The sequence below is a fragment of the Thalia democratica genome, chromosome 2 (assembly GCF_965202585.1).
Source record: "Thalia democratica chromosome 2, ktThaDemo2.hap1.1, whole genome shotgun sequence".
Taxonomy (NCBI): Eukaryota; Metazoa; Chordata; class Thaliacea; order Salpida; family Salpidae; genus Thalia; species Thalia democratica.
The window spans coordinates 73890198-73917504 of NC_139166.1; the positions used below are offsets into that span (position 1 = coordinate 73890198).

General features: G+C 26.6%; 1 protein-coding gene across 1 annotated transcript; it reads left to right on the forward strand.

Annotated features, from left to right (window-relative positions):
* The first annotated feature begins 10411 nt into the window (after positions 1-10411).
* LOC145829347 (CTP synthase 2-like) lies at positions 10412-26752 on the forward strand. The gene is made up of 15 exons (XM_082937111.1): positions 10412-10474; positions 11655-11771; positions 12104-12208; positions 12627-12692; positions 15427-15530; positions 16736-16852; positions 17870-18037; positions 18487-18635; positions 19233-19365; positions 20101-20189; positions 22143-22300; positions 24203-24395; positions 24800-24903; positions 25287-25437; positions 26445-26752. The coding sequence occupies exons 1-15, from the start codon at positions 10426-10428 to the stop codon at positions 26467-26469; spliced, it is 1728 nt and encodes a 575-aa protein (XP_082793237.1). The 5' UTR covers positions 10412-10425; the 3' UTR covers positions 26470-26752.
* The last annotated feature ends 555 nt before the right edge of the window (positions 26753-27307 follow it).

The window sequence follows — 27307 nt, forward strand, 5'->3', positions numbered from 1 at the left end:
ATAAGAATATTGCATTTAAAAATATTAATTATAAAATAGAAGACGAGCTACAAGAATAAAAAAAAAGCGTTAGTTAGGAGTTATTGCGAGAAACAATAAAAAAAAATCACTAAAGTCATTTCCGACAAAGCACATTATTATCTTCAGTAACTACAGGATAATCAGAAAAATTGTTAAGGCAAGTAATAAAGTAGCCAAATTTTTTATTTAAAATGAGATATCGTTTATAATTGAAAACTTTTATAAAGAATTTATGTTGGCGGTAATGAAAAACTTTTGTTTATTTCTTCAATGACAACATGAAGTCGTGTTTAGGAAATGCATTAAGGTTATAAAGTCGCATAAATCAAATTAGGACTTTAATCAAACTGTTAACATGAGAGCAGTGATAGGAAAACTATTGCTCATCTGAGAATTTTTATTAGAGATGTTTTTACTAATTTTGACATTTTAGTAGAATTTCTTGGTTTAGTTCCAACGCAAAGCACAACAATCGGTGAAATTTTTTAAGTAAAGGTGCATTGTACCAATACAGAGTTTTTGGAAGTACGATTCCTTCTTTTATTTTTAGTATACAGTTTAATTAAAGTTTAAGAAAATGTCTCAAAACATTTATCAATATTAAAAAATACTGTTAAGCTACTACAGTATATTTTTTAATAAAAAAACATTTTTTGGTAATTTTTTTTTGAGTCAAATCGAAATTTGATTACTTTAAATGTAAAAATTGTTTGAATATACAGGTTTTTTCAAAAACTTTCAAATTCAAGTTTTTTTCTAGAATTTTTAATCGCAAATTCACAAATTAAAAGCTTTACCGGGATTCAACTTTTTTGGCAACACTGATTTTTCATTGTTTAATGTACACGATAATATAAATAATATTTTGAATTATATCAGCTGCAAGACTAAAAATTTTACATATATTAAAACTCAAACTAGCACTGTGGATTGAGCAAAACATATATCATAAGTTTAATTTGCCACTCTTTTAAGCAAAAAAGCCAGCCTGAGTCAACAAAAACATTCCTGATATTTTTGTATACAAAAAGAAATTCTAGCCAAAAACTTAAAAAATGGCTTAGTTGGTCTGAGATTTGAAGTCTTCAAATAGTGATAGTCAGAGTGTGTGGCAATGTTTAGTTGTTTATTTGCTTGAATTTGAACTATTTTGATTAACAATGTACAAACTTTATAAATTTACCATACCTATATCTAGTTTATATTAAATAGGTAGCTCCAAAAAACAGCAATTGTGTGTATTGATATACAAGGCATAAAATTAACTTAGCTTGAAAAAATGAATGTTTGAAAAATGGAATGTATAACTAACAAAAACTATATTAACTTATGTCTATATTAACTTATATATTGTTTTAAATGTGTCTGTACAAATTTAGATATGACATGTATAAATAACAATGTTAGAAAAGTATGCATAAACTAAACTTAAACAAACTAAAGTATTAAATAAAAAGTGGTTTAAAATATGAGCATTTTTTTAAGTTGGTATGCATAGAATACTTATAAAAAATTAAAATGTTTCGAAACAAAAATCAAATGAACCTTATTTCTTATTATTATGTTATTTTAAATGTTTTCAAACTAAAATATAACATTTACAAAAAAAATTATAAAAGAAACTGAGGTATAAAAAATATTGAAAAAGAATATCTAAGCTATATAAAGAAATGACACTTTAGTTAATTACTGTGCATTACTTTTGTACAAAATGAAAAATATTTGCATTTAGTTTATTTAATAAATAGGTTCTATATAACCAACTTATTAAATCCAAGCACTCTTGACACTCTTTTTTCAGATAATTACTTACTGTTGTAAATAAGAAGTAATTATGAAACTGAGAAACATATCCTGTAAGAACGCTAATCTGTCTTTTTCACATTTTTAAACTAAAGCAGTAATTTCTTGAAATTATTTTAAAATGTTATAGAGAGACTTAAAATCAAACTAATCAAACTAAGTCGAATTACCGAAAAAATTTAACTAGAAATATAATTTTGCTCAGCGGGCCACATTTACATGCTCGCGGGCCACAAAATTTTCTTTCGCGGGCCGCATTCCATTCAAAAAAATAACGTGCTCGCGGGCCGCAGATTTACCCTTTGCGGGCCGCAATTGGCCCGCGGGCCGCAGTTTGCCGACCCCTGATTTAGAAAATAACATTTAAAGTCAGATTTTTTTTTTCGAAAAGTTAGTTATGTTAACTCCATAAAAACATTTTTGTAAAACTTTATAATCAATTTAAAGTTGAATCCAAGCTAATTAATAAATATTTTGATGTTTTAGTACACGATTGCATAAAAAATATGTGTGAATTTTTAATACTCGTACCAACTTGTTAGATGTTATTAACTAAAAAAATATTAAGCCGATCTAAATTTTTTAAGTACTAAAGTATTTGTACCTAAAATAATTAAATGAACTTTATTTATATAGTAACTTAACTTTTCAACTTTTAAAGTGTGTAATAAAAGAAAAATAACAATCAGTTTTGTAAAATGCTTACTGAAATATTTTTAATTCAAGTGTTGCTTGTTGTTTTAGTACTTTTAATAATATTTTTTTTTATTTAAAAAATGGTTAATTCTATGTGTTATATTTAAAGTTTTATAACGCTTTTTAAAAGTATCTATTTTCGCGCATAAAACTATGCAATTTTTATTTTTATAAATCTATCAATTTAATCATAAACTAATGTTACCAAAACTGTTTTTATACAGCCTTATACTTTACTTAAAAACAATTCTTAACTGATTCAATTTTAGAAATTATAGTCAAAATTTTTCTAGATTATCAAACTCAATAGTTTTTCAAAGCGTTATTATTTGTTATTCTTTATTTAGCGTGTTTATTTCTTTTTTTTGAGTTTTTTTACTTATTGACAATTTAGATTGTACGATTATTTGCAATTATTAAAGTTTCAATTACGATTTACCAGTTTAACTAAACTGTGTAGTTATTTTTTTGCAATGAATCATGAGTCACTACAATGTTTCAAAAGATTAAGTTTTTTTAGTCCTTTACAGAATATAAAAAGTTAACAAAGTAGTTAACCTGATTATTAAGAAAATATCTTTTCTAACTAGAAAATTAGTTACAAATGATAGTTGTTAGTTTTGTGAATTTTTTATAAGAAGAACTAACGATATGAATTAGATCAACACTTATTTTAATCCCACTGAACTTATTTTACAAAAACTACTTTTATTTTAAAGTTGTGCGAAAGATTGTCTAAAAAGTATACAAGTATTTTCAAATACTTGTAATTCTTTTTTGTTAAGTTAAATTTTGGTTTGAAAATACAACAGTTTTAAGTAAATTACAAGCAGTATACTTAGCTAAGTTGTAAATTTAGTTTTCTTTTTAATATAGTTCGTTGTTACTTAAGCTAGCCTTATTTAAGTAAGTTCTAAACACTTTTCTAGCCATATATCAAAATTTATTTTAAATTTAAGTAAAAATAAAAATTCTAATGCAAGTCTTAGTTTTAAGATCTAACGAAAGAATCATCATTTATAATAATAACAATCTAAAAAAGACAGTTATCAAGCTATACACCAACTCATTTATTCTAACTTTTTTAAGGTAGAGAAAGTTTATTTAAATTAAAAAAACTGCTTACATTAAAAGGAAAAAATATAAATCAAGAAAACGATATTAACTCATTAATAGTTTCTACATAAAAAGATGTATATAAAAATCTGCTTTAAGTTATAAATCAGGCGTGTTAACTTATAATAATCCAAAAAGCATAGCTAGAAAAGCTCAACTCAAACTACTTGCTTCGATTCTTTTAATCAGGTTTTACAACTGTTTATATTTCTAAACCTGATAATATTGCATTAACGAAATGAACATCAACAAAAAAAAAAACGCATAACCTCAATTAAGAAATTTCTTAACAAAGAAAAATAAACTAGCAATAGTTTCAAAAGTTTCATAGCTTCGTTAGTATTAACTTACGAAAAAACGTTGGCCTTCGAATCGAAGATTTTTATAACACTTCTTGATCGAAATAAACTTTTTCGTTTAGCGGTTACTTTTAAAAACTGCTGATTACTGCTACTATAGGATATTGGATAAACTATACGAAGTATAATTCATTTATAAGAAAACAGTTTGAATTTAAAAACACTAAAAAGCAGAACTATAATTTTTGTGGATATTTATAAAAAAGGGTAATTATTGTATTATAAGTACCTATTAATGTATATTTCTAAGTGGTAGTAGGTTAAATAGAGCATAGATTTTTTTCCAGTGACTTTTTTTTCAATATTGTGTGAACTTTTTTTTATTAAACTTAAGTGCTTAATTTCGGTCTTTTGCTTTCATTACTGGCTTTTTGCGAAAAAAACTTCAATGGGTGCCAAAATGGAGTTTTCATCGAGACTTAAGCTAATGCCAGCATTTAAACTATTACTTGGTGCAGCAAACTCATGGTAGTAGTCTGCACTAAGCCTGCGCAATGTTAACCTTTTATTATTGTGTAAGGTCTCTCATAATTTAGATATTTTTTTTAATTAAGGAAATGTTTAACCTGATGACTACTTTGAAAACTCTCTTATTTGAACATTGCAAGATCAAAACCCATGTCTGATACATTTACAAAAAGAAATGAACGGTTATGTGGTGATTATATATTTGCTTAATTCTGTTCAAGAGCTTATAAACTATAATTTAAGATAAATCATTAAAAAATAATTAATTAATTGTTTTTTAAGCATTGTACCAACGTTAATAAACTAATTAGATTTTATGGATTGTGTTTTGACCCTCTGAAAATGATTCTTTAGTAATTTTCACATAATAGAAGTTAAATTAAACTATATTTCTTAGGTTCTTCTGTTTAGCCATTTGTTATTAAATGGTTATAAGTACAACATTAAAACTAATAATTTTTGTACATCCTTTAAAAAATTAACGATTTAACAGTTTAATTAATAAGTAATTAACTAAACAAAACAAAATGAAATGATTTGGTTGTGTGTAGTTTGGTAAACACTAGAAATTTTAAATTCTCATGCTTAATATTGTTTATTAAACATAAAAAAAAGCGCTCAAAAAATTGGTACAAGTACCTGGTGTACACAAAAACCAGGATACTGTTTAATTTCATGCCTAGGACAAAATTATAAGCAAGTTTTTATAAAATTTGTATAAGCTTTTTCTTTGAGTTTACTGTTGTAAGATTAAAACCCAATGGTTGTCAAAATAAAACAAAAAAATGTTTAGTTCTTGGGTTTGATGGTCTAGGGTTTTTTTTTATATAATAATGGCTATGAAAACTTGCTGAATTAATTTTGCAACATTAAAACCCAGATGCCGACTCACATTAAAGAATTCTTCACATTTTTTACCACAATATCTAGTTTTTGAAGTTTCATTGTTATATGTCAATATAAGCTGGTCATGTCAATTAGCAACGTTTTAAACAATTTTATGCCTATAAACAATAAATAAATAAAATGTTTTATCAATTACAACATTACTAAAGTGATATACCATTTTATTAACTTGTCATTAAGCCAAAAATTTTATGTTTAAAAAATATTACAGCAACCCCAGCCAGTTTCTTTAAATTAAACAGGGTTGCCACTTTACCTGGAAACCTAGAATTTGACAATTTAGGCTAAAATAACCTGGAAAAACCTGGAGTTTGAGAAGTTTCAAAAAAAAAACTGGAAAAACCTGGAATTTTGATCAAAAAGTGGAAAAACCTGAAATTTTTGATAATTTTAACATTTTCAGTTGTAAAATTTTGATTTGACACAAAATATTTATCATATAACAAAGATTTTTTGTCATCATCAAAATTTTTTTTATTAAAAAACACATTTAAAGTAACTTTACAGTATCTTTTCAATATTTTTATGCTATTTAACACAGTTTCTTAAATAGAAATTAACTTAAAACTAAAAATAGACCTAAAAAAGTGTACTTTTAAAAACCTTGAAGAAATTTCGAACACCTGGAAAAAAATTTGAAAAAACGAGTGGCAACCCTGATTAAACCAACAATTTACACTAAACACAAATAGTTAAGTAAAATAATATAGTAAACTTAAGGCCAAATGGTTAAGGGTCCTACTTTTTTGTAATAAGTTGGTTTATTTTGGATACTTTTATCTCAGTTACTAAAATGTTTTACATTTACTAAAAATCTAAGAATAAGGTTAAGAAATCAAAACTGGAATTCAAATAAGTTACAGTTGAAGGTACAAGTTTCATTGAAAATCTAATTTGAAAAATACTACTGCACGTACATCTGGAGTATAAGCTGTTTCCTAACATAAAAGTATTTCTTAATTTTTCCTACATGTCACTGTGAGTACACAACTAGATACAACAATTTCATAAGTTTTATTCTAGAAATAGTATACATCTGTTAAATAAAATGCAGTAAAGTTTACTTTTTTGCTTGCTATACTTCAACTGTATAATCAGACTTATTTTTGTTCAAAAACTTGAATAAAATCAACTTGATTATTTAGAAGCGTTTTTACTGTTTCAACTTAGTTTTACTTTTTGACAAGTATTTCAGTGTAGTATTTTTATAAATAAAGTATCTCTAAATCACTCTGAAACAACTTTTTTTGCAGCATTATTTTAAAATTAAATGACTGGTTATAAAACACATTGTTTTTGATTTTTTTTAACCTGCAATTAGATAATTTTTTATAAACAAATGTTTTATAAATACATGTTTGACAAAAACTGCAAGTATGACAAAAAAAAACACAAATTAAGGTCAACTATTAAAAAAAAAAAAGTTTATCTCTCTTATCCCCTTATTAAGTCATAATTGGTTAAACAGATAATTCCAGAAGCATTGTTTTACATTTAAGCTGCCCTTTTTTCTTTGTGTAGCATCAAATTACACACTGATGAAATGTCGATACTTTTCACACTTGAACTAACAGCAACGATGCACTCAGTTCATTTTACTTGCCAGTTAGTTCATCACAACTTCTGTTGTGTGGCAAGGTAGGATTTTAATAAAAAAATATGGACATGGTTTGCTGCTTCTTTTATTACGAAAATATGTAAAGCATTGTGCTTTAAGTAGTATTTTTACTTCATTAAGTGTCTAATATAAAATTATATATGTCTAGTGTCTGTTTACACACTACAGTTTCATTATTTCAGGTGAAATAATTTTTGAAGCCTAGGGAGAGGGTATGGAATTTTTTTTTACCAAATTCAACATCAGTTTTTGTGTCAGGGCTGTGGCACACTTAGGCTACTAAGGATAACTTAATTTTTTTTATTTGCAGGTATCAGACTAACTAAGTATTTTACTTTGGCTAGTTTTTTAGTTTAAAACCTGTATTTTTTTTTCAAAAGTTGTGCTTTTATTGTATACAATAAAATAACTCTTTTTTTCAAATTTAGTCTATGTTTTTACAAAATTAGATAAGCTACTTGTTCCTTTTTACTGCTTTTTAAAGTTCAAAGTAACTTTTGAGATATAAACGATCAAAGTTAGAGCCTTTAAGGGCATAAGGGGGGGTAAACACCCTTTTTTGGTTTTTGATCTTATTTTATATAGTTTTTACTAAGCTACAAGATGCTTTTTACAGATTTAAAAAATTCAAAATAATTTTTGAGATATAGCCGGTAAAAGTCGGAGCCAACAATAGGTTCCTTATGGGAATTAATTTGCTTCCTACCAGTTGTTTGTAATATTAAAAAGTATTTTTCCTGAAAATTTTAATAAAATTTCTTATGAAAGAGGAGGAGATAGATTTTTAGTGAGTTTTTCAAAGTATTGAGAAAATTAGCCTAAAAAATTTTTGATTCTGTACGGTTGTATCAGAATCTTTTTACAAAACTTGTTATATCTCAAATGTTTCAGACAAAGGCTTATCTGTTTTCTTAATCTCAAATGTTATTTGATTATTTTTGTTGTATAAAAAGTATGTGATAGTTTATCAGGGTTGCCACTTTACTTGGAATTTGACAATTTAGGCAATAAAAACTGGAAAAACCTGAAGTTTGAGAATTTTTGAAACCTGGAATTTTGAACAAAAATTACTAAAAAACCTGGAATTTTATACAATTTTCTCATTTTAAGTAGAAAAATTTTGATCTGACACAAAAAATGTAGATAAAAAAATTGTCATTATCAAAAATTCTTTTATTAAAAAACACATTTAAAGTAGCTTTGCAGTATCTTTTCAATTTTTAATACTATTTAACACAGTTTTTTACCTTAAACTTTTAACTGAAAATAGACCAAAAATGTGTACTTTTAGAAACCTGGAAGAAATTTTGAAAACCTGGAGAAAATTTGCCAAAAACCAGTGGCAACCCTGGTATATACTATAATCTTTGAAATAAAAGCCAATGTTAATTTTTGTAAAAAAAAATGTCCTTTAAAATTGCCCTTTAAAAATGAAAGATAAGATAGGTTGTTAGTATAATGTTTTTTTTTTGCGTTTTTGGTTTGTACCTTCTATAAGTAACCTTTTAAAGTCATCAACTTAAATTGCACTTATCTTGAAAGTTACTTTGAAAATGTCTGATAGCTTAGTATAAACTTTAGAACAACTTGTAAAAATCTAAGTGGACGTCCCTATGCCTTTGACAAATAAAATCTATGTTAGTGTTATAGATAGGTTTGTCTTGAATTTATATTATATAAGTTAAAAATATTTATGGTTTAATAGATGGCCAACCTGATATACATAGTTTTAAAACTGTTAGTAGTTTTGACCTTTTGTGTTTCAGTTTCTATGTTAAAGTTTATAAATTGTTTAAAAATAATTATAACAACGACTTGAACTTGTTTAATTACTTTTAACTAAACTATATTTTTGCAATAATTAACCTTCCTCTTATTGTTGTATTTTACTAATTTTATACTCTCTCTAGTTAGTTTGTGTTTGCTGATGACTTGTCTCATGTATATTATATAATTAGTTTAAGTACACGCTGTATAAAGCTGAAGGTTTCTTAAATTTTAAATTTTTTTTATCTTAAAAGAAAGATGCAACCAATGTTATAATTATAGTCTACCAAATTTTTGTCTTGTATCTACGTATAAATAATTGACTAATTAACTTATAATTTTGTTGTTTCTTTTTTTGGTTTAATTATTAAACAAAATTTTTCTACTAGTGGTTAGCTTTACTTATATGCAACAAAAGTTTTTTCAGAACCTTTTGTAAATATAAAGTGTAAAATAATGTATTTACTGCACACTAAAATATGTTACATATACATTTGTTTAAATATAATTGCACCATAAAGAAAAAAAAGATATTTTTAAACTAACTCAGGCTAGTTTTTTGTCTCAAGCTAAGACAACCTTGTTTATAAATTCAATACTTTTTGTTAAAAAAATTTTACTAGCTATTTACAGGCTATTTACAGGGTTTCCTATAAAATAAAACCTGGAAAAATCTGGAATTTGACAATTTAGGAAAAAAAAACTGGAAAAATTTGGAACTTGAGAAATTAAAAAAAAAAAAAGCTGGAATTTTGAACAAAAATCACTTAAAAACCCCGAATTTTAACATTCTCATATTTAGTAGTAAAATTTCATTTTGACTCAAAAAATCTATCATATAAACATAAAAATTTTGTCATCATCAAAAAAATTTTTATCTAAAAACATATTCAAAGTAACTTAACATTATCTTTTTAATATTTTTATACTCTTTAACACAGTTTCTTACCTTAAACTTAACTTTAAACTAAGAATAGACACAAAAGTGTGTACTTTTAAAAAACCTGGAAGAAATTTGGAAAACCTTGAAAAAACTTTGAAAAAACGAGTGGCAACCCTGATATATTTATCAAAACATATTTACTGTATGTTGTTTTATTATTGTGCAAAAAATTTAAATATTTTAGTAAATAGATAAGTTGTACATTACTTCAAAAATTAAGTTTGATTTTTCATACAATATAAAATTATCCCTGTTTTATAAGTTTTGATGCACTGAAAAATTAATAAAACTTTTACAGTTTGAAATTGTGTCAAAAGTTATCTAACTGCTTCTTATCATATTTTGCTTAATTTTTTTAATTTTAATTTTAAGTTGATCTATATGTATAAATTAATCAAAGTACTGCCTATAACAACAAATCATAAATAAACATACAAGTCAAGTGTTTAGTAACACAATTTAAATTAAAATTATTTTAAGCAAAGTTTATTTGCTTCAGATGTTTTTCATGAAATAAGCTAATTTTTTATTACAGTTTTCCTATATTGGAACATTTTTGCCTGATTTTTTTCTTAATTTAATGTAATTTAAAGTACTTGTGTATTTAATAAAACATATAGTGAAACATGGCATTTAATCTAAAATAATTTTAAAAAGATAAACTTTGACAATAATAAATATTAAGTTTAAAAACGTTGTTTTTAAAACAGACTTTAATAAAAATAAATATGAAGTACATTCTCGTTTGTGGAGGAGTCATCAGTGGAATTGGAAAAGGTAAAAAATTGTTTGTTTATTAAAAAAGTATAAAACAAAAATAGTTATACACTATCATTTTGTTTTAATCATTAAGTTTTATTCATATAAAAGTATGGCAAAAGTCTTATAAAAATTACAAACAAATATTTTATTTTACTACTTTTTTTAAATGTTAAACTAAGTTATGTATAAGTAAAAATAAGTTGGCATTGTTTTAAAATTTATAATGAAAAAAAAAGGTGTTAATAAAAGCTGATTAAGTTTTTTTCACTAATTTCAAAATGCTTTGGTCCATTTTTTAATGCAAATTTATTAGCTATACATAAAAAAGATCACACACTAATTATGTGTTATTTATTTAATTAAAATGTGATTCATAAGTCATATACTTCTTGGGTTATTTTTATAATAATGAAATTCACGGTTTAGACAACCTTGGTTACTAAATTAAAACTAAATAAGTAAAACTTCAGTGTAATAGTTTAATTTTACCCACCAGAGTTACATTACCTTTACACATGATGAAATAAAATTTGGTGGGAATATTTCCATTTACATTTAAAATAGTGACCATTAATAGTGACCACTTAATGATTGTAAGTTTCAGACTGCATAGATGTTTAAAATGTTAGGTTTTCTTAATTTCCTTTTTAACTAAAAAAATTCAAAAAACTCTCATGTTTAGTTCCAAAAAAAGTTATTATTGAAAATAAATACATTAAAGTGGTGTTTAATTTTCCACATTAGTTTACAATTTGAATTTTCCTTAAAAACAATAAATTTGTTTTTTTGTTTTAAGCAGTATATTATGTTTAGATTAATTTAAAATACTATTAAATAAATTAAAATAAATAATGGAATAAACCAGACATACAATAAATCAAAAATTTGACACAAGAACTGAGTTTATAATTTTTAAAAATGTTAAAAAAATTTCCATTTAATTTATTTAAAGGCAGTGTTTTTATTTATACCATAGAAACTTAATAACAATGGCCCCCATTTATTAGATATTGCCAATTTACTTATTAATTGTTGTTGATGGGTAAAACTCAATATTTATAATTATAATTAACTTCTTGACAGCCAAAATTGTCATTAATGGAGCGATATTGCCGTGTTTCTTAAAACCCTGATTTGAAGCATCAATCCCTCACTAGTTTTATTTGATTTCAAATAGTTACTTAAATATTCACAGGAGTAATATCCAGCAGCATCGGCACGCTTCTCAAATCTTACGGAGTCGAAGTTACAGCCATCAAAATTGACCCATACCTCAACATTGACGCTGGTACCTTCTCCCCATTCGAGCATGGTTTGTTTCTGATTTGTTATTGGAATGGTTTATTCTTGATTTAGTTATTAAACTAATTATTTTATGCTTTTTTTCCATACTTTAAAAAATGTATAAAACTGTTTTGTTTATTTGTTTTTATATTAGTTACTGTAAGCCTGCTATGATGTATTAGTATAGTATAAACCTGTATTTTGTACTGCCAAATAAAATCAATTTTACTTTAGTTGGTCTTAGAGTTTGAATTTTAGTATAACCAATTATACAGGTGAACTATTTTTGCTAGTTGTTACCAATTTTACAGGTATCTACTGTTACAAATTTTTTTTAATAATTTTCACCAATCAAAACAGGTGAGGTTTTTGTGTTGGACGATGGTGGTGAGGTTGACTTGGACTTGGGAAACTACGAGAGATTTCTGCAGGTCAGACTGCACAGAGACAACAACATCACCACCGGTTTGTTAAACTTATAATAAAATAAAAAGTTTGTGAATAAAATAAACATTTTTTCTTGCTGTCTGTAGAAATATTTTACTACTGGTTTGTTAATGCGAAATATAACATATTTTAAATGTCAACTTAACCTTTAGTTCTTTTAAAAGAAATCTTGTAAAAACAATTGTGTGTACTGTTTGACAAGTCTTTTTTTTTTTGCTTAACAAGCTCTAATCAAGAAAATTATAAATAAATCATTTAAATTTTGTTACAACTGGTTACTTTTTTATTTGCTAATAAAGTCAGGTAAACAAAATTATTTTTCCATATTTCTGTACTTAATAACAATATAAATTTATCTATTTTTTCTTCAAAAAATAAATATTTTTTTTGTTGCGTTTTAGTTTCTATTTATCTGAACTACATTTATTTATTCCAGGTAAAATCTACCAGCATGTTATTTCAAAGGAAAGAAAAGGTGACTACCTTGGAAAAACTGTGCAAGGTAATAAATATTTTTATTGACCACTAAAAAATTACATATGAAATAATAATAAGTATTAGTTCTGTATATTACTAAAGCATGTATAATAATAAAATATATTCATAACTAAAGTTGTTGAGCATGTAACCAAGCAGGAAAGCACTACTGGAGGGTTTACGAATAACACAGATTAGCTAAAAGTATAAATACTGTATAAAACCTAAATTAAATATTTTTTCACGTAAAATAAAGTAAGTTAAACTTCAGTTGTCCAACATATTACTAAAGTTGTAAAATAATACTGGGTTTTATGAGTCATTAAAACAGGGTTGCCACTCGGTCAGGAAAAATTAAGAAAAATGACAAAAGTCAGGAAAAGTCAGGAAAAAATGGGGGGTTTTGAAAAAAAGTCAGGAAAAGTCAGGAAATTTGGTAAAATTAAAAAAAAAAAGATTTTTTCAGTTTAAATTTTTAAAATTCCTTTTTTTCCAAAGCCTTCAAATGGTAGAAATTAATTAAAACTCCTTTAAGGTCAAAAAAAATTCCAAAATTTTCCTTAAAATTAAAAAAAATATTTAATTTTATTTCCAATGCCTTCATCTGGTATAAATTAGTAAAATATCCTTTATAAAACTGCAGTCTCCACATTGCTCATAGAGCTTTTGAGCTTGGAGCTGACGCTACCAACTGGAAGCTGGATGACATTTTAAAAAGTATTTATAAACTTTTGAAAAAAGCTTAAGGACGGAAAATGGACTACAAGTCAATAACTGGTAGCAAACTTTTTCTTTATCTGTTTTGTAAAATTCTTTGGCTTGACAATAAGATAGTGGCTGATTGTGCCATCAAAATTTGGCCAAACATTAAAAAAATTTCAAGTTTGGAAGTTAGGTCCAAAGAGTAAATGCCCTGACAGCAGATGTTACCGAGTCTAAGGGATGCAGTGGCTGATTATCTTGTGTTAGTGAAGATGCATTTCTTTAGTTATGTAGCATCTCTCATGCAACCTTTTTTGACACTATACCAGAGTATCCAGCCTACTGTTGCCTTTATGCATGAGGACATTTCGTGCTTGGTAATTAAATTGCTGTGTATTTTTATGAAAGACAGGATAGTTTCGAACCTCAGCCTTCCCAAGTAATTCAAGATTGAATTGAATGATCAAGCTTTCCTGAATCCTGCTCTTGATCTTGGTTGTGCAGTAACCAATTTACTTTCAAACTTGAGGAAAAAAGACCTAGTTAAGGAACAAATGATCTTAAATTTTGATAAAGAATGTAGAGTATTTGTTATAAAAGCTGTTGAAAGTCTCCGGAGCAGAATGTCTATTGGAACTACATTTGTTAGTAATATGTCATGCCTAAATCCTCATAACCTAGACAAATTAGGAGTCACAGTTCTGGTTAAGCGTTTTGTCAATATTGTGCACTCCTTAATGAAACAAAAAATGTGCTCCAACACTGAAGGTGATGAGAGCATAGATCAATTTGAACTTTGATAAATTGACCAATGAATGTACTAAAGTTTAAAAGCTTCAAGCGAAGTCAAGATCGTTTGGACCAGTTTTAATTTGAAACATTGGGAGTTTGTACCAAGTCTTCTCTTCGAAAACTGTTGCAATTATTGTTTGTTTTGCACAATGGAAAGGCGGAGGTGGAACGAGGGTTTAGTATTAACAAGGCTCTGCTTAAAGATAACATGAAAGAAGAAAGTATTAAATCCAGAAAAAGAGTTAAAGATTACATGTATGATTACAAACTAGAACCATATCAAGTAAACGTCACGAAAGATATGCAGATGTCGGTAGCCACGGCAAGATCAATGTATGTTGTATTTTATAGAGTGTTACGTTTTAGTGTTAGAGTAATATTTTATAATTAAAATTCGTTTAAGTATACTTTCAATATAGATTTTTTTAAATTCGATATCAAGCATTTTTAAAAGATCAAAGGCAGGAAAAGATGGATGATGAGGAGGCATCAAATTTGGAGGTAAAAATAAATGAGTGCCAAAAGAAAAGAAATGAAGCCCACAAGTTGTGGATTGATTTAGAGAAAATATTCTCTTTAACAAGTGTAGGGGCAGCAGATGAGAGCGATTTAAATAAAATGAGGCAAATGATTTTAACTGCCATAAAATTGAAGCGGATTGCAGACCACAAAAAGGAAACCATATCTTCATTAGATGAAGAGGTTGAAGTGCTAAAAAATAACGGAGAAAATAAATTTTAGTACATACATTAAAAAAAACAGTATTTGATTAAGTTCTTTATTGTTTTAAGGTTTCAACTGTAAAAATTTGTTATTCTTTTAAGATTTTAATTGTAAAAGTTCCTTATATGTCGTTTGTTTATCTAGATACAATTATGCTAGGAAATGCTAAAAATTGTGTCTTTTTTCAGACAAGCTGTGCTTATAAGGTAATAATAGAAGTATTTTGCTGATAGAGCTGTTTATTACAAACATCAATCATACACAGATGGTTCAAGTGATGTACTGGAAGTTTGATGATAGAATTCAGCAAAAAACTGTCGTTTTTAACCTGTATTAAAATTAGATTGAGAGCTTTGTATAGTTTGAAATGTTGGATTATGTATTTTAGAATAAGTTTAATTTAAGAGTTTGATTTAGAAAAGTCAGGAAAATTTTGGTAAAAAGTCAGTAAAAAGTCAGGAAAAGTCAGGAAATTTTTCTCAGCTTGATCAGTGGCAACCATGTTAAAAGTATATAAAATACTAATCAATTTTTTTTCTCAGTTGTACCACACATCACCGACGCTGTAATGCATTGGGTCGAGAGAGTGGCTCAGATCCCAGTTGGTGAAAACACAGAAAAAACTCCTGATGTTTGCATTATTGAGGTATTTGAAATTGTGAAAAACTATTTTTTTATTAGTAAACTAACTAAAAATGTTATTTGCATAAGTAATTTATTGATAATTTATTATTAAAACACCTGATATAGCATTATCGAAGTATTTGGTAGTATATGTATATATTTTTAATTTATGATAGTTATTTATGATAACTACTAAATTAGTAATTTATTAGCATAATTTAGTTTTTAATTTTTGTTATTGTTTGACTGTTATTAATCTTTTAAATTTAACACAAATGTTTGCATCATAAAGGTATGATCTGTGTGTTTTGAATTTTAAGCATATTTTAGTTCCATATTCAATGTTTGAGTATTTAATACTAATTACAAAGGACTTTTTATTGTTAAAATAAAGATTAGTTGAGAGCTAATAAATATTTACATAACATTTACATTACAATTTACATAAATAAATCGAAGTACTTGAAAAATAATTTTTGTTTGTCCAGGGTTTAGGAATTTGTCATATTTGTAAAACTAGCATTTTCTTCATGGTTGCCAGATTATCAGTAAAATCAGAATTCATTATAAATAGCCCATAAATAACTTGCCTTAAACAGTGGACACCCCGAATTAAGCTATAACCTTTCACCTACAATAAAAATTAAAGTTTATGTTATGAAACCAGCTTTTCTTTTCGGGTTTACAAAAACTACAAATTATAAATAAAATTGCCATAGTCTTACTTGATCATTACATCATGATACATAAAAAGTAATTTTAATGCCTATGAACATATAAAGTTTAATCTAAGATATAAACTGTAAGACATGTATAAAAAGGCGTTTACTAAAATTTTAACAAAAGGATAATATGAGTTTTTAGGGGTCAAATAATTTTTTGGGTTGCAAAGCTTTTTTTTTTCCCAAAATATATCCAATTCTAACCAGTACATGCAAATTTGACAACATGACCGAAAAATATGCTAGCATTCCTTAAGTCAGGGCTTCCTAAACTCTTTTATAACCTCCGCTTAACTAGTTATTTCACCCCGACATACTAAAATCGCCCAAAAAGTGACAATACTACCCTTATTTTGGGCAACCACGATTTACGTGCTAGCTCAATGTATATCAACTTATTATTTAATTATCATCTAAGGTTTTTTACAGTCAGTAATAGTTAATTTACTATATTTTTTACATTTGAGAGGTATGAATATAATAAACGTTTGTTTATATTTCACAGTTGGGAGGAACCATCGGAGACATCGAAGGAATGCCGTTCGTGGAAGCGTTCAGGCAGTTTCAGTTCAGAGTGGGTAAGGAGAACCTTCTCAACATACTGGTCAGCCTAGTGCCCGAGGTTTGTTTGTTGAATTAGTTGTTGATATTATTGTATTAATAAAGTATTAATGTTATTATACTAATAAAAGGTTTGTTTCGTAAATAGTTGTTAAATATTTTGTACAAATTTTATTGGCACAACGCTCTAAAACAAAACACATTAATACTAGTATTGTTTTAATAGTTTTATTTATGTTTTAATACTACAATTAATAATTTACCAAGTGAAAACTGAGAAAATTTTGAAATATTCATCTCCTGAAAAAGTTTATTACAAAATACTAATTATTTTTTGAGTTAAAACTTTGAAACCATTCTTTTTCCAAATTATCAATGAATGCTTTCATGTATTGATTTTTTTTTAATGGTCATAATTAACCAACGAACTGTTAGGCTGAAAATTATCATTTAAAACGATTAATACTATTATTTGTTTAATTTCCTATCTAAATTCGTATATTTTACTTTATTCAATAAGTTAGGCTGTAGCTTTTTTTTGATTTCAACCAAATATAATATTGTTTTTTTTTTAACTGAACAAATTTAATTGATATTTTAAAGCCTAAATTTTCGGTTAATAGTTTATTGAATGAAAAAATGTTAATAACGTTTTAATATAATTGATTGGACTCAATTTAAAATCTTTAAATTTAAAGGTTTATAATACGAAAAGTAAAAAAAATTGAATATTTTAGATTGTTTTTTTTTCCAAGGTTAATAATATTTAATAAAGACGAATTCTAACAATCAGAACAAAACATTTACACTACAAATTGAAAAAATTGTTGAAAAATCACCAAACTATTTTGATTCTCAGCTCTCAGCAAAAGTGGTTTAAATATGTCACTTAAATTCTTCTTTTATTTCAAACCATCTTTGTAATTTAAGATATGTTATTAACATATGCAAATCTGATTCATGCAAACACCTTCATGCATATTTTGATTAGTTTAAAAATGTTCAAATAACCCTTATCAACTTAAAAAAATGTTTTTGTTGAAAAAAAATAAATTTAAACCTAAAAATCTCTACACAGCCGTCGACTGGCGAGCAGAAAACGAAGCCAACCCAGCACACCGTTCAAGTTCTTCTGGGAAAAGGGCTTTCCCCTGACTTGATAATGTGCAGGAATATGAGCAGGGACGCGCTGACGGAAGAGAACAAGCAGAAGATATCCATGTTCTGCCATGTTCCTCCAAAGCAGGTTGGGATTATTATTAGATTTTTTTTGATATAACAAAACTATGATGGATGTAGTTGCCATAAAAATTGATATTATAATTAGCATTATATTATAGTTTTAAAGGTAACTGAAAATTTTATATTTTTGATGTTATTTGTTTCAATTTTTAATAAAATTTATTATTAATGCTTAATCAGTTGGTTGAATTGTAATTAGTAAGATTTTCTTCAGTTTAATAAAACTATTGGTATGTATGTGTACATAAGAATTAGGTATAACATTCTAAACTTGTGTTTATAATAGTAGTCTAACGGTACCTGTAAATTTATTATCTACTGTAAATTCAACCATCTACAGACATACTTGTTGAATTAACTTAATTTTTTATATAAACAAATGACTTTGAACCAACTTTTAATAACTATAGTTTTCAAGAATGAATAAACTAATGGCAAACAACACCCGCACAGGTTATATCGGTGCCGACCGTCAACTCGATATACAGGGTGCCGTTGTTGTTGGAACAGCAGGAAGTGCCCAAGATGATTATGGAGCGGTTCGGCATCAAACCCCAGTACAACAACGACTTGTTGAGAAAGTGGAGGAGGCTCGCTGATAAGTTTGTTGTTGTAAGACTACTTTTTTCCTTGGTTATACAAAAAGTTTCGATTGCATGTAGCTCTTTCATTAGTTCTGATAAGGTCCAGAACAGGGTTTCCCAAAGTAGGTCACGTGGCCCCCTCGGAGGCCATGTGCAGTTAACGAGCCACAAGGGGACCACGCGGTCATAGTTTGAAATTTACACTAAATATTCTGGGATTGTTGATGAAAAGCAAAAAAAAGGTCTTAGGTGTTTTTAGTGGTAGTTTTTGAGTAATCTTGTTCAAGGGGTCATAGCTTTTTAATTTCTTTAAAGGGGACCATTTAAAAAAAGCTTGGGAGACCCCTGATACATACCACTAGAACCACTGACATAGTCGTTTTCTTAGTGTATTTTTAAATGCTGGTAATTAAAACTAAGCAAGGTTTGTAAGTCAAAAAAAAAACAAATAAATAAATTGCATATACCAACCGCAAGTTTGTAAATTACTTAATTTATTAAAACTAGCGACGTTTTTCTTTGCTGCATGTAAGACAGTTCGACAGTTTTTTATGCAAAGGTAAAACTTACTTTGTATTTTTCCTCAATTTTGATAATTTTGAATAATACTTCTAGGCACGATAGACTGCAGTCCACGTGCAAGATCGCCATGATCGGAAAATACGTGAAGTTGAAAGACGCGTACGCATCCGTCATAAAAGCTCTCGAGCACGCTGCGTTGTTCGTTGATAGAAAGCTACAGCTTGTTGTGAGTTTATTTTTTATTAAGATGTTTAAAATATGAACTAGAATGAATGAAACTTCAACTTGAATAGTCAAAACTGTATAAGTTTAGTAATTTTAAGAGTTCTGTTTTTGTAAAAGTTTAATTTAACTTTGACAATATAATTAAAAATATAAGTAACTAATTATTTTTGAAGAGTTTTTATTTCCAAAAAATATTTTGTTTTTGTGTGCTTTCAAAGTTTAATTTTCTTTTAGTTAAGTTTATAGATCTATTATATCATTGTTAATATACACCTCAATAAGTTAAAACAAAAAGTTAATATTTTTGAACTGTGTAAATAATATCCTTTTATAAGAACAAACCAATGCTTTGTATTCAAAATTATTGTTTTTAAGGGTTAGGAAGTTTAAACAAACAACAAGTTGATTAAACATAAACTTTAAATAATGAAAATAATAAACTTTACACAATTTTTTTTCATGAGTCAGCAATAAAATACTTCTATTCCAATTTAAAACAACTTCGTTACCGCTTTTTAATTGAAATAAAAAATTTAAATTGTTGGTTGTAATAAACATTTTGAGCAATAAATCTTTAACATTTTTTTTTTCTTCATTGTTTCATTTAATAGTATTTTCTGAAGCACAAAAGCTTTAAACTTCTAGCTAGTTCTCAAATGTTTCAGTTTGTAAAAAAGATTGATTTTTAAAATTAGCCATAAGTATTTATTTGTTTATTAATTTCATGTATTTATAGTTTGTGGAAGCCCAACATCTTCAAGAAGATCACAGAACAAGCAACCCTGTGGAATACCACCAAGCCTGGAAGCAATTAGTTCAAGCTGAGTTAGTACTATTACATTAGTAAAATGAATATTATCATAATAATTAGCTCAAGCTCAAATTGTATTATTTAATTAAGTTACGCAGAAAATATCATGCATAGATGCAACTAGTTCAGACCGAGTTAAATAACTGTTTAAAAAAATTTAATTGTTCAGAAAACAAACTAAGCTGAAATGCTAAATGAAAATTTAGTTAAAACCATTGTAAAAATTGCTGTTCAGTGTGTACAGTTCACACGTTTTTATTTCTAATAGTAAAGTTCAAACCAGGTGTTGCTTTCTGTCGTTAAATATGCTAATAAAAAAAAACAAATTGATACTTTGATTGTTTTTCACAAAACGCTAATTAAACATCTGGCCAAAGTTTATTTAAGAGTTGTCTTTTATAAACAAAAATATTTGTTTAATAGTTTATTATATTTTTTATTAACAGGCAGTTGAAAAACATTTTTTGAATAGTTATGTAAAACAGATAAACTAAGAACACTTATATGAGAACATTATTAAAAAACTTTTTTTCAGAAAGTTAACTTGTTACATGTATAACGTTTTGCTAATAGATTCCTTCTTGTTTAGAAAAAATAAAAAGTTCATATTTTTGACAAAATAGTTTGAGTTCAAGCAATTATTTTTAGTCTTATCATCATCTATTGTAATTCAAAAAATAATGGTCGGTTTAATTATTAGTGAACTTTTAGGTTTATTAATTTATTCTTTTAATTTCTATAAAATTATATAATAGTTTAGATTAGTAGCACATTTTGTTATCACGAGTATTAAATAAATCGAAATAATTTATTTACACTAGGTATTAGTTCAAACTTCACTAAAGTATTTAAAATGTTTTATTGACATACTATTTTCAAGTGTTTGATAAACTCAAGTTACGTAACAAATAAATTATCAGTTATCACAACTTTATCTACTAACTAACTCCCTATTTTAATGATTAAATTATATTTTTAATACACAAATTACATAACACATAACATTATGTGTTCATTTATATGACTAGTATCTAAATAATACTTTTGAATTTTTTATAGACAATTGTATAGTAGAAATAAAGTTACTCACAGTATTTTTAATTAAAACTTTCAATACTTGCATTTTTTCTGTATTTAATTTTTCATTTAATTTGTAAACTTAGTTCTTGAATATAATTTATTCAACAATTGTCAATTCAAGCTTACGCTGTTTCACCTAGAAGGTTCTTCAGAGCATTTTTAAAATTGACAATGTAAACTTAATTCTAAATATGTCTATCAATGTTTATTTATGAAAAAAAATTGTCTTTTATTTTTATGGCCAAAAGTACCTGAATTTTGTCAGTGAGTAAGAAAAGCTATAACAATTCGATAGTTTTAAAAGTATGTTCTAACAACTTGAAACTAATTTCGTACTTAATATAATTAATAATGTAACACTTCATGAAAGTCACTACATAAGAGGGCCAGATTGAATTTATAAAATCAAAATTTCTCAGCAGAATTCCAACCCCTATGCACTACATTTTAACTTAAATGCGAAAAATACCTAATGTTTCCCAAACCAAATACCATCAACCAGAAAGTTTATCTCTCAAGTTATTACAATTAATTTATAACTTCTATACACTTTATGTTTTTCGACACGCCTTTATGCATACAAAATGAACATCAAACAAAAGACAACAAACATATAATTTTATTATTAGTTACCTTATACACAGCAGAGTGCTGGTACCAGGAGGGTTTCCAAATATAAGAATATATACATTATATTGCTATGATTCACCCTAAGCATCATTGAACATTTCCTTAATTTTGTACAAATATTAAGATAAATATTAAAAATCGATTCACTCAAATAGCGGAGTGCTACAAAATTGAGTAAATTATTCCTAGGCATTCATATTAAAGATTAGTAAGTCAAGTAGTTATTTATTAATTTCTTAACAAACCACCTCACGCAGCGGAGTGCTGGTACCGGGAGGGTTCGGAGTGAGGGGTGTGGAGGGCAAGATCCTGGCTTGCGAGTGGGCTCGGCTGAACAACAAGCCGTTCCTGGGCGTCTGCCTCGGACTGCAGGTGGTCGTCATCGAGTTTGCCAGGAACGTGCTCGGTTTCAAGGGTGAGTTTGTTTTGTTTGTATTTTTTATAAAGGTTCAGTTGTAGTATGTATTCATAAATTGTTGAGTGTGGGTTTAAAGGGTGAGTGAATTTTATTTAGATGATTATGTGTTATAATGATGTTTTTATGGGTACTCGGTTCATGGTGGGAATAACGTTGTAATTTGTATCATAAAAAATAAAAAGATAAATAGTTGATTATTAGTTACAAAATATGTTAAAGTCTTCAAAGGTGGGAATACTGTTTGATTATATTTAGTTTTTTATTAAGTTTAGTGGTTAAAGATAAAAATACCTAATCACAGGGTAGCCAAAAAAACCTGGAGTCCTTGAAAAACCTGGAATTTGACAATTACGGCTTAAAAAAATTTGAATTTGAAAATAAAAAAAAAAACCTGGAGTTTTGAACAAAAATTACTAAAAAACCTGGAATTTTTAAGAATTTTTACATGTTAAGTAGTAAAACTTTGATTTAACACAAAAAAAATATCATATAGATAAATTATTTTGCCATCATCAAAATTTTGTTAATTTAAAAACTAATTTAAAGAAGCTTTAAAATATCTTTTCAGTGTCGTTGTACTTTTTAACACAGTTTTTATAACTGAATTGTAATATTAAACTAAAAATGGACCCTAAAACGTGTAATTTTAATATCCTGAAGAAAATTTGCCAAAAACATTTGGCAATCCTGTAATCATTATGTACAAAGTACTAGGTTTCAAGAGAGAGGTGTAATGTTTTTTGTTAATTATAAAGTTAATGTTTTTTGCCATGTATTTAGAATGGTAAATTAAAAAATTCGTAAAGGTTTGTTAGGTTTTAAGAAATGTGATAATAGTAACTAATCATTTTTTACAACTTAAATTCGAGACAATTTTTTCTTAAGCTTTGGACAAAAAAACTAATAGTTTTACCTAAATAGTTATACAGCAAAGTTTTGAAAAAATTAGCCATCGTCTTTAATTTATGTCGAATAATAATTAAACTTAGATAATATAATTCACGTAATGTTATTACGTTTAGTAATGTATTTATAATTATGTTAGAGTCAAGTTCTCAACTGAATGAGTCATATATTCAAAAATATGACTTGTACAGAGTATTACGGTATTAAGTTATTTTAAAATTAAAATGTATTAGTTGTTTTTAGCAGTATTAAGTTTTTTTTTTTAATTTCTGGAAAACCGAAATCATGTTTTTGTAAGTCTTTTTTTTTATAAAAACAAACTGTAGAAAGATTTAAATTTTTCTTGAAATCATAATAAGTTCAAAATGCAACACAAGTTTAAAAGTTTTATTTATTTTTATAGGTTTTGATATTTTTTATTAAATAAATATTTTTTAGTTTTTTTATTATTTGTAGCAGTAAGTTTTATTTTCTTTTTATACTTCCAGTAAATTTTTTTATAATAGTAAATATTTTGTATAAACAATTAAATAGATATTTACTGAAAGTCTCTTATCTAGAAAAAATATAATTAAATATTTAAACGATCAACATGCAAAAAATATGCTAATAAAATCAAGTCATGTTTTTAAGGTCACGAATTTCAAAACTTTTGTCATCTGGTTGTTTTATAAATAGAATATTTACTAATCATATAAACAAAGTACTGATAAAGCACATGCATTTAGATTATCTCTTTCCTAAATAATAAAAAAACCTTAAATACAAAAACAAACCCAACTCAATTGTAACAAATTATTATTTGCTAACTGTCAATAAAATTCAATCTTAAAAAACTTTTTTTTTGCAAGAAAAATTATACAAAAAACAATAATTTCGTGTCTCCCAAACTGTTATCAATAATTTAACCTATCGTTCAATTTTTTTTTAGCTTAAAAAAAGTTTTATGGAAAAGGTATGAACAAAACATTACAAATTCCACCAAACCAACAGACGCCAACTCTAGTGAGATGAACCCACAAACCCCGCACCCGGTCGTCATAGAAATGCCCGAGCACAACCAGGGACAGATGGGAGGCACCATGAGGCTGGGCAAGAGGAGGACCTGTTTCAAACAGGGGGATTCCTCCGTTCTGAAGAAGTTGTACGGAAGCAAGGACTTTGTTGACGAGAGGCACCGACACCGGTATAAACTTACATTATAGTATAAATATAGTTATTGTTTTAAATACTATAATTATATTTTACACTGTTATATTTTTTTTATGTCTATTTTTATCAGTGCTATAACATTTACTACAAAATTTTTTTGTTCATATTGTTTTGTTATTTTTTACTCAAATCAAAAATTTTATATCTAAAGTTTTTTTTAAGTCTATTTAAAAGGGGTTATTTTACACTATTCGTAGTAAACCTACTAATAAGTATATGTTTTTTCTTGGAATTTAATTAAAGATTTATTATTATACTCTATAAATAAAGGTAACGATTTTTTAGTTACATAGTAGTAAAACCTTCATACGAAATAAATTTTTATAACAACATAATTAAAACTTAACTTAAATATTTCTCAAACTATATATTATACAGATACGAAGTGAACCCATCTTACATTGACAAATTTGAACAAGAAGGACTCATGTTTGTTGGCAGGGATGAAAACAATGAGAGAATGGAAGTTGCCGAGTTGGAAGGTATATTGTTTGTTGTATAATTTCATTGTTTCACTTTACAACAAAAAATATTTTTTGTTTGTTAGAAAAGTATCTCAATAATAATTTGTCATTTTTTGACACCGAAAGACAAGTTAGTTATAAATAATCAGTAATATAAACTAGATGTAAAAGTTTCAGTTTATTTTTTATAGAATTTTTAAGTCAATGGATTTCTATTTTAGTATTTAAAAGGAATATTTGAATGATGAAAGTATCCTATAGAAAATAAATTTGTTTTTATATACCTTTTAATTTCATTAACTTTCTAACCTATAACTTTTACAAGCGAAACTTAAATTCTTTCTAACAAGTTTTTATTTTTTAATCACTCTCACAGGTCACTTATATCAATATTTTCACAGGTCACCAATTCTACGTGTCGGTGCAGTTCCACCCCGAGTTCATATCCACCCCGTTGAAACCCTCCCCACCATATCTCGGGTTGCTGCTGGCTGCCAGCGGTAAATTGGAATCTTACCTGGAGAAGGACTGCAGGTTCTCGTCCGCTTCCAAGTTTGTTTTTAATTGAATTTTTCAAATAAATAATATTTATCTTTTTTAATAAAATTTTTTTAGGAAAATTTCAAAATTGCATGATTGAGAGTGTTTTATATGACCCAAGTTTTTAAGCTCTTTTTAAATATTTTTTGTTTAGTGGTCTGTTGAATGTTATAACCTAGATAATAAATTTAGGTCATTGGTTTGCAATTAGATTTAAAATTATGAAGTTAAGGGATTTTTAAATAATTAAATTTATTACTTTCGAAACTGTTGTTTTTGTTAATTTGGTTAGTTTATTTTTCTTTTCTTCAATAAAAAAGTTAAAACTAAGCTATCTATGAATTTATTTTCAAACCCAAACAGAGTGAAACGTAATTTAAAAAAAAAGTTTACAGATCTTTTCGCCATATAACGCTAGTTATCTTTCTTAAATATGTGATTGTATGGCCTAATGAAATCAAAATGGCCTCGAAATTGTTAGTACCCGGGTTCAAGTCTCGGTAGTGCCACATTTAGAACGCAGTATGTATTAATTTGCTCGCAGTGTTACTTGCTGTAAAATCAATTTACTGTTGAGTGTCAAGTCGAGCATACAGAAAATACCAGGTGAAATTTCACTTTGCAAGAAAATATTAGAATAAAATGATATTTTCACGATGTGAGATATCCCACAATATATTTACGTATGACCAAAATGTAATCCTGTTTTTGTTAGTCAATAATCTTTCAAAGTTCCTAGCATTGAAATTAACAACAGCTCTTTGAAACAATCATTGTTTACTTAATAGATATTATGACTTATATATTGAAGACAGGTGTATATTAAAATTTAACTGATGTCTAATCCCCGCAAAGGTCATTGAAAGAATTAATTGGAAAATTTAAGACTTTTATTAAGGAAAAGCAAGAAATAAAATAAACTTAACTAACTTATAACCTGCGTTGCAAATACTATACTTAACTTGTGTTTTGGTTTACTTTAAAAACTTTTTTTTTAATTTAACTTTTTTTTTTTGCAGCTGCTCTTCCGAAAGTGACAGTTAGAAAAGTCGTTCTCGTTTTAGGTGAATTCCCCTTCTCTTCACAGCCCCTAGAAAATTTTATAGAAAAATTAAAACGCTACCTATGTTTCTGTTCGCCTGGTGAAATAACATTTCTTCTTTACTAGTTGAACACTTTTTTAAAAGTGTTTTTTTATCTTCTTTTTTATACTGATTATAATTTTTTTAGATTTTTATAATAGTTGTACTTGAACATAACATTTTACAAGGTTTTACTGAATTTTATCACCAGATTAAGATTTCTACAATCGTTTTTATCCATATTGTTACACGAATTATGTTGAGTTGATTTCTGTTACTTAGTTTTAAAAGTTAATATTTATATTTCAGGTAGTATATTCAAATTGTGGTAATTAAATTCGTCATTTCACTACACTAATATTTTATTGGCATTTTGTCATTTACTCAGGAGTTGTTAATTCGAATAAATTTATCAATTATATTGGGTAGTCTTTTTATAGATCTATAAAATAAGTATAATTTAATTAACAAGTTGATAGAAATAATTTGATGTTATTTACAAGGTTAGCCATTATACCTGAAAAATCATGGAGTTTAATAGATTTTTAAAAAGCTAAAATTTTTGTGTAAGTTTTTTACTATATATAAAATGTCGATTAAACTAACACTCATAATTGTTAAGTACTTCCATAATCTTATGTGTAAAAAAAGTGATATTTTTCAATAAAAATTTTCTAAGTGCTTATGTTGTATTATCTACAAGTAAAACCCGAACTAATATGTTTTTAAGTAAAGAAGTATTACATTAAAAATATTCTAAAAACCAAGTGCAATATCATCAAACAAAAGTGAATGTTAAA

Coding starts and splice junctions, on each gene's coding strand:
- LOC145829347 (XM_082937111.1), top strand. CDS start 10,426: ATGAAGTACATTCTCGTTTGTGGAGGAGTCATCAGTGGAATTGGAAAA. Junction 18,038..18,486: donor GCCATGTTCCTCCAAAGCAG/GTTGGGATTATT, acceptor ACACCCGCACAG/GTTATATCGGTGCCGACCGT. Junction 24,396..24,799: donor GACGAGAGGCACCGACACCG/GTATAAACTTAC, acceptor TATATTATACAG/ATACGAAGTGAACCCATCTT.